The sequence below is a fragment of the Hevea brasiliensis genome, chromosome 9 (genome assembly GCF_030052815.1).
Source record: "Hevea brasiliensis isolate MT/VB/25A 57/8 chromosome 9, ASM3005281v1, whole genome shotgun sequence".
NCBI classification, from domain to species: Eukaryota; Viridiplantae; Streptophyta; class Magnoliopsida; order Malpighiales; family Euphorbiaceae; genus Hevea; species Hevea brasiliensis.
In genome coordinates this window covers 2,493,419-2,501,776 of record NC_079501.1, presented here as the reverse complement: position 1 = coordinate 2,501,776, position 8,358 = coordinate 2,493,419, and the positions used below count along the sequence as shown (strand labels likewise).

The 8,358-nt window shown below is 36.6% G+C and overlaps 1 protein-coding gene and 1 pseudogene across 1 annotated transcript; one reads left to right on the top strand and one right to left on the bottom strand.

Annotated features, from left to right (window-relative positions):
* Positions 1–346: 346 nt before the first annotated feature.
* Positions 347–5,625, top strand: LOC110644550 (AT-hook motif nuclear-localized protein 9). The gene is made up of 6 exons (XM_021797377.2): positions 347–1,172; positions 1,429–2,224; positions 3,047–3,114; positions 4,039–4,170; positions 4,658–4,819; positions 5,116–5,625. Exons 2-6 carry the CDS (start codon positions 1,795–1,797, stop codon positions 5,347–5,349), a joined length of 1,026 nt encoding a protein of 341 aa, XP_021653069.1. The 5' UTR covers positions 347–1,172; positions 1,429–1,794; the 3' UTR covers positions 5,350–5,625.
* Positions 5,626–5,918: 293 nt separating this feature from the next.
* On the bottom strand, positions 5,919–6,632 carry LOC131182922 (kiwellin-1-like; annotated as a pseudogene).
* Between the last annotated feature and the right edge of the window lie 1,726 nt (positions 6,633–8,358).

Below are 8,358 nucleotides of genomic sequence, written 5' to 3'. Positions count from 1 at the left end.
CATGCAAACAAAGTTTACCCTCTCTTGGGTCTGGGCCCCTACCCGACCTCTTCCTTCCGACGTTTTTCCATGGCGCGTGCTCCTTAAACCACTTTCTATCATGCATTAAAAAAAGTTATTTATTAATTTTTCTTCAGAAAAATTATTTACCATTGTGATTATGCATACGATTTAATTTATTGAGAAGCAAGAGAGGGGCAGTATCTTTCACGAGTCGCATGTGGCTGTGGTAGAGAATGTGGTGGCATAAACGAGCTGATGTTGAAACAGGTCGGCCGTATTTCATTAAATAAGAAAAAGAAAAAACAGAGTGAAATTCAGTATTATCCACGAAGAAGCGCTTTTTTCGTTCAACTGTTCAAGCTTCTGCTTTTTCTCTAGCGTCTCTCTCTCTCTGTAACCCAGTAAAGCAAGTCATCATCACTGATCAGTCACGGCAGAGAGAGATAAAGCTTTCAGCTTTTTTATTTTTTTAGAAAAAAAATTAATTTTTTTCTGTGTAATATCATAGAGAGAGAAAGATAAACAGCTTTTATTGTTGTACAGAGAGAGATAAACGAAAGAGAAAGGTTCTACCCTAGAAATATGCATTGTGATAAGGACTTGTGTCAAAGAGATTTTTTTTTTATTTTTTCGTAGAAGTAAATAATTACTTCAATTCAACCTCATGCCCCCACACACGCTCTTTCTCTGTACCTTTCTCAGTTTTTGCCTTAATTCCCATTTCCCAACAGAGCTGTTCGACCTTTATTTCTCTCTTCACGTCTTATTTCAAGTTTCCCCAGTTGTCTTCCAGTCTCTCCCTTCTTGATTTATAGTGTGTGGGGGAGAGTTTTGAAAAATGTTCGAGTTTTAACACCCTTGTTACTGAGAGTTATTACTTTTACCTTTCTCTCTCCAAGCTTGTTACGTTGAGAGAGAGAGAGAGAGAGAGAGGTGTAATTCAACTCTGAAGTCGTGTGGCGTGCTTTGAGAACTGGGCTTGAGTTTTTAGCTGGCATTGACTCAAACTTGTGGTTTGAATTTGTGGTGGTCTTCAAGGTTTGGCGTTGGCTTGGAAGATGCTTGGTGTTTAAGGTTTATGAGTGATCGGTTGGTGAGATTAAGGACCTGTTTCAGTTCTTTATCTTCAATATCAAGCCTTACTTGTTCTTTCTTGTGATTTTAGTTTGGTAAGCTGTAAAAATAGCTCGCATTTTTGTCTTTTCTTTTAAGTTCCTAGGTTTTTAGGTTTCGACTCTTTCTTCTCTTGCTTTCTTTCTTTCTTCCTTAAGATTCCTGGGTTTTTTCTTTGATTTTGTTGCATCGGTTTATCTTTCCTTCTTTTCTTTTTAAACACATCTACTTAGTTTACTAGCGCTTCTTTCTGTAACTATGAAGTTTCTTTGAATCTAAGTATTGTTTTCTTCGTATGTTTGGCAAATATAGATCTCGGGATCCTCACGTACGACTTTGAATGTGCTTTTATGGTCCTTCTTGTGCTCCATTCGTGAAACAATGCGTCTATTGGAGCTTTGCTTAGCTTCTTCGAGCAAATATTTTCATGTTCACAATGCGACTCCATTTTAAAGTGCTTTTATTTGTTTTATGTACCTTTCCATATTCGTTCGAGATTTAGAGACAATATCCTGTGGAGAAGGATCCTTCGTTACTGCTTGCAGAGTGCATTTCGTCAAAGTTTGCCCTTGGACTGAACTGTAAAGAAGATAAGAGGCATCTAAATATTGTAATTAATTGAAAACTGGGTCCAGATTTGATCAATAGTTAAGACGGACTGTTGAGTATAGTAAATGCATGGATCGAAGGGATGCTATGGCGATATCTGGCTCTGCTTCCTTCTATATGCAGAGAGGGATGGTTGGGTCTGGGTCTGGAACACAGTCTGGTTTAAATGTATCATCAGGCATCAATCCTTTAACTAGTTCAACTGTATCATTTCAATCTAATGTTGGAGCCAATACAATTGGATCTACATTGCCTATAGAAACTTCAACAACAATTCCACAGCACGGTGTTAATGTGGGTGCACCATCTGCGATGCCACCATCTGGTGAGCCTGTGAAAAGGAAAAGGGGAAGGCCCCGGAAATATGGGCCAGATGGGACCGTCTCACTGGCATTATCTTCTTCATTGTCTACACATCCTGGCACAATAACCCCAACTCAGAAGCGGGGTAGAGGGCGGCCACCAGGGAGTGGGAGGAAGCAACAATTAGCTTCCCTTGGTAAGATTTCTCTGTCAAAATTGCTTGCTTTGTTGAATTTTCATAGAACATGAAGAATTTTAGTTGAATCAGATTGAACTAGCTATAGCTTGTTGGAAATGTTATTGATTAGGAGATTTTCCTGTGTGCATAAAATACAATTTTGTAAAGCATTACGATGCATCTTTTCTATTGTCAATTGATTGGCTTGCTAATGTCAAATAGATGACCTGTTTTTTTGTTAAATATGAACACTGCAATTTGAACATGCCAGGATATGCAGGAACTCTTCCCTTTCAAAAACTCAGAGGCAAACTTACTTCAATAGAATAAAAAATCTGCTAGATTGGTTGAACTGATATTTCAAGGTAGAATAAACAATTGATGCTAAATGGGAAGTGATTGTTTAGGAATACATCCTTTTGTCAAATTCAAAGTATATTTCACTAGACATGGTTAACCCTAGTGAACCATTAATTGCATGAAAACCCTAATGGGTAGCCATAGTGACCATCATATTCACATATAAATATACATATATATTATCATAATTATACATCTATAATATTTGTGATGAATTTATTTATTTATTTATTTTTGTTATACAAATATAGATTTTCTTGCTTAAATCTATTTTATTGGTACCTAGTAAAGATTACTTCTTGTTAGTTTCAAACTCCCCTTACTTTTTAATTGTTTGAGAGCATATCTCTGCCTTGTGAAATAAGAACATGCTGGAAGATATATTTTAGAAAGTTAATTAGATTAGTAATTTTTGTTGAATTTTCTCTTTCTACATTTGTAATTATTGGTGTTCAAGTGACGCAAATTTTAATTTGCTAGGTGAATGGCTATCTGGTTCAGCAGGGATGGGCTTTACTCCACATATCATCACCATTGCAGTAGGAGAAGTATGTTGTTTTATCTTAAGAATCTGTCAGTTTGTGTACCATATAAACTAAATGCAAATTAATAGAAAATTATAGCCAAAAGTTGTTCCTCCTATCAATTCATTATACTGGAAAGATAAGACATAGTAAGGCAGAACTGAGCAGATGGTGTATATTCTTTGACGTTGTGTCATAAATATACTCATAAGTGGGATGTGCCTAGATTTTCTAATGATGCTTTTGTCCAAAGCTCATTTTGTAGTTGAGGATGAAGATTAGGTTTTACTCTCTATATGCCCTCTCATGCAAATGTTCTTTGTGCTTGGATTCAGACAAAGTATAGACCCACCACTACTTTATTGTACAGACATTTAATTATTTGAGAGAGTACCCAAGATATTGAACTTTAGGACCACTTGCTTTAGAAGATTTTATATCCAAAATAAAGAATTACTAAATCTACAAGTTTAAGCTTGTAGAGGAGGTCTCAATAATGTGGTTTATTCTTTAAAATCTATGTATAGTATTTAAAGAGAGAAGATATGAGAAGAATATATATATATATATATATATATATATACACTTGTAGAGGAGGTCTCAATAATGTGGTGTATTCTTTAAAATCTATGAATAGTATTTAAAGAGAGAAGATATGAGAAGAATATATATATATATATATATATTTTTTTTTTTTTTTTTTTCTTTTTTTTATCTGCATGTTGTATACCAGATGAATTGAGTAAGTCCAAGAGAAAAATGTAACATATCCATTCATAAAATGTAGACAAGCTAACTGTTCGTGAAAAGAACATGTAAAAGAAAACAGTAATTAGTTTACCTCTGTTAACATCCTTTCAGATCTGCAATTGTCATCTATTTGTATTTGCCTCTTTGTTTGCTGATCATTTCTCTCTTTTGTATTGAAAATCTTGACTGCTACCACAGGACATCGCAACAAAATTAATGTCTTTCTCACAGCAAGGACCAAGAGCTATATGCATTTTGTCAGCAAATGGCGCTGTCTCTACAGTGACTCTCCGTCAGCCATCAACTTCTGGAGGCGCTGTAACATATGAGGTTTGAGCACTTGATTTTTTCTCCCTTTTATCTTGGGTATTTGTCAGTCAATGGATGTTTTTAACATTATTGGGTTTATCCTTTGGAAATCAAAATGATGAGTGATATTGTGAAAACTGCTACGATGTGTAATCTTATGTCTGTAGGGTTTACTCCACAGATATGCACAAATTCTCAGAATTAACATTTATCTTGTGTCTGAATCATATGCTGTGTGGATTAACCAATCTACTTTTTTCCTTAATTGTTGAAGTGACTGGCTTGTCCCCCATTTCACAAATAACGACAGGCATGCTGACCCAAACAAATGCTTTTCCTTTATTATTATTATTTTTTTCATAAAACTATCCTCCTGATCTATTCAATGAGACGTTGGAAATTAGCTAGCAGATTTTAGGCCAGCCTTGCCTTCAAATATTCAACTCTTCTTTTCTGGCTTTTGTCCACGTCTCATCAGTTGAAATCTAAAATATTTTGGTTTGTGTAGGGGCGCTTCGAGATTTTATGTCTGTCAGGCTCTTACTTGGTCACTAACAATGCTGGCTCCCGTAATCGAACTGGTGGGCTGAGTGTCTCTCTTGCTAGTCCTGATGGCCGGGTTATTGGTGGAGGAGTTGGGGGGATGCTTATTGCTGCAAGCCCTGTACAGGTAACTTTTCACTTTTATCACCCTGTAGGGTTTTATGTGCTTTTACATTTGCAATTGTTCTCTCTTTGAATCACTTATAAAAGTCCATTGATAATAAGGCCAACAAGTAAATCTAATTTTCTTGTTAGATGAGTATTAAGATGATGTGTGTTGGTATTTCAGTGGGCAAGAGGTTCCTTGTGTAAACCTAAAAATTTTAACTATTTGGCTTTACTCTTCTACTTGCATATTTAATTTCAAATCACAGTAGAATTAGAGATGGTTCAATTTTCTTCCATATTAATGCATTGCCTCAGGTGATTGTGGGAAGTTTCTTATGGGGGGGTGGTTCAAAGACAAAGAACAAGAAAGGGGAAGGCCCAGAAGGTGCCAGAGAGTTGGACCATCAGACGGTTGAGAATCCAGTAACTCCATCTAGTGTTCCACCCAGTCAGAATCTTACTCCAACCTCGTCAGTTGGTTTATGGCCTGGTTCACAGCCTGTGGATATGCGCAACACACACGTCGACATTGATTTGATGCGTGGTTGATAATTTCTGTTGATTGTTTCATGGGCAATGTATATATTTCGCTGTTTTCAGCACCACTTAAATCTCATCTCCTGAAGTCCAGTGATGAGGATTGAAGTCGGCTGATTCTGGGCGTGAATTTCTCACTTCATTTAACCTTGACAGACTATGGGTTGTACTCATTTTGCAGCTTAATGACAATTAGTTTGGAATTTTAGTGCCTGTGAATTTAACTCATCAATTTTTCAGAGGATGTTCAATGACAATTTCTTTATCTTTGGCGGCCAGCCATGGTAACCAATATTCTCTCGAAACTTGTGGTATTTAGTTACTCTCAATGGTCGTTGAAAGGGAGATTCAAAACTGCAAATTTTTTAATACTCAAGCTAAGAGATTTGAGTTTGGAATGAAAGGTAAGATTTTCGGCCCAAGCTACCTGGTTGGGATCTTAAATTTGTCAAGCCAGTAGCAGGGGCTTTGCTATATTGAAGAATCTGTTGTAGTTTTTTAGCTAATCATAATTTGTGCTTGTTACGTATTGCAATTTTCTTTTGTTGTTTCAGAATTCATGCCACTGTAAAATTGACCAACAAGATAAAATACTTTTAGAGTAAGAAACAAGGACACAAGACAAACCTATGAGTGCAAATTAAGCATCAGACCATGTAATGTCTAGACCACCCCAATCATCTTCAGGCACACCAAATGCTTTCCAGACAGCTTTTGGGGCATCAACAATGTTGTTATCATATGGAGGTTGAGGTCATGGGGTTCATCACAACCCATTGTTGAGTCGCAATCACTCACCACCATTGCCACCACGCTACGCCCAATACCCTTAATGGTGCTATTGTGGAAGCATGCCTTTTTTGTTGAACCATCCGGTTGGTAGTGCCACGATTGGTATGTCATCAGAATGGCATTTCTTGTCACATTCTGATGGACCACCGCCATCTCCACCCTTCTCAAAGCTATTCAGAGTGAGAAATGCCTTGGCATGGGTAGCGACTTGTGGTGAACAGTTGAAGGTTGTGTAGAGCATGTCTTCAATGCGGCATTCAGAGTGATTTTGTGTATTGCAATTGTTTGGAGGAGGTTTTCTGCCTTTAATTTTCCCACTACGCTTGCAAGGTTTTGGTGGTCTAGCTTCAACCTTTAAAGAATATGTAACAAGGAGAACAACCAATATGAAAGTAGAAAATGCCAACCTGAATTTCCCCATCCTCTCTCTTCAAGTGCTTGATGCAAAAGAAGAGGTTCTGCTGGCGTATTTAAAGAGGGGTTTGCCTGAAGTAAAATCCACATAGAAGCAGAACAATGCTGCATTACACTTTGAAAATAACAATAGATGTTTTCCTTGCGTTCAAAACTTCAATCTTGATGTCACCACTTCTTTTTTAGCCGGGCACATTATATTTTTGGCAAAAAGCAATTAGAAACACCTTGGCAAGTAATTCATCATCTATACAAGTCATATAAACATTGTTAGCCTGCAATTGCTCTGATGCTTTTGATAATTTTTTGAAATAATAAAGAAGCTGCATGTTGCTTTCTGAGGTGAATAAGAAATAAGTAGTATCGTAGTGAATTCTTGTTGGATTATGGTAATGAACGTATGGTATCAGGTCATTCTCTGGATGCTTTTGTCACATATGGACAGAGTTGCAGCCTGCCTTGAAGGTGAAAACTTTATACAGCTTCGTTATTTATCCTTTTTTTGTATTATTATTTTTTTAATCTCTCTTTACAGCAGGTAAAATAGTACTAATGATTAGCTGTCTTCTGATCTTTTGATAGTATCGCCTCATTACATTTTCTTTTCTTCTGATATAACTGGATTTTGATATTTATGCCCCACAAAGATTTACTGATATGCAATACCATACCTTTTTCATAAACAAAGGACAATATGGATTTGCCAAGTAAAACAAATCAAGGCATCAGAGTCATGGAACTATTAATTTACACACCACTCAATATGACGGTCATGGTCTGACATTGTATAATTTTAAATCTCACTATCAAATATATAATCTTTTTATTCTTATGTAGCACATAAACTTTATGACTCAGTGCAATGAGCAGTTTGATGTGCAAGAATATGACATGGCTTTATTTAGTTGATTAGCATAATGGAGCGAAACTTGCCAATAAAGACAGAACTGTGGCTGGAAATTCTATATGGTGACATACATTGAGTATATGCAATTTTAACTCTATCTTGTCTCCAGCCATCCCTTCCACATGATGCTTCTAAGTTTATGGTTAAAGTCCTGATGATATTCAATGTTGTATCAATCTGAGTTTTAGATCTGTTTCGCCATCACCCTCCCAGACCTTTCCCCATTACTTAACAATTCTAGAAACCAACAGAGTCCTGAAGACCTATCCTTTAGTAGCATATTATTTATGTTCCGACTTCATCTTCTTCACATCAAGTCACCTCAAAAACAGGAAGAAGCAAGTTTGCTCCAGCATCCTTCTCATTAGCCTTCTATTTCCTGTCATAAGCAGTGCAGAGCCTCAACCTGCAGCACCGGTAGAAAGATAAGAGGCAGAAAGCCTCTTCCAGGAGAATGCAACCAAGAAAATGACTTAGATTGCTGTGTAGATGGCAAGCTTTACACAACTTACAAATGTTCACCACCAGTGAGCAGCCACAAAAAAGCAAAACTAACAGTTAACGGTTTTGCAGCCGGTGATGATCGCGATGGGCCATCAGAGTGTGACAATCAATACCATTCAGATAATGAGCAGGTGGTACCACTTTCCGCAGGATGGCTTGACAAACAAGAGTAATTTTCTCATGTTATAATTTACTGTTTATAGATTGATATGTGTATCATATATTTATACTATATATTATTGTGGGTTATAATATAGATAAATTACCCATTGGTCTCTCTCTCTCTTTCTTTTTTTTTTTGTAATTTTTAATTATTATGCAAATATTTGTAATAACGTGGCCTGGGCTGTTGCAATGTCAAATTAGGCTTAGAATTTGTCACAAAGGCAATGCAGTTGCACAAA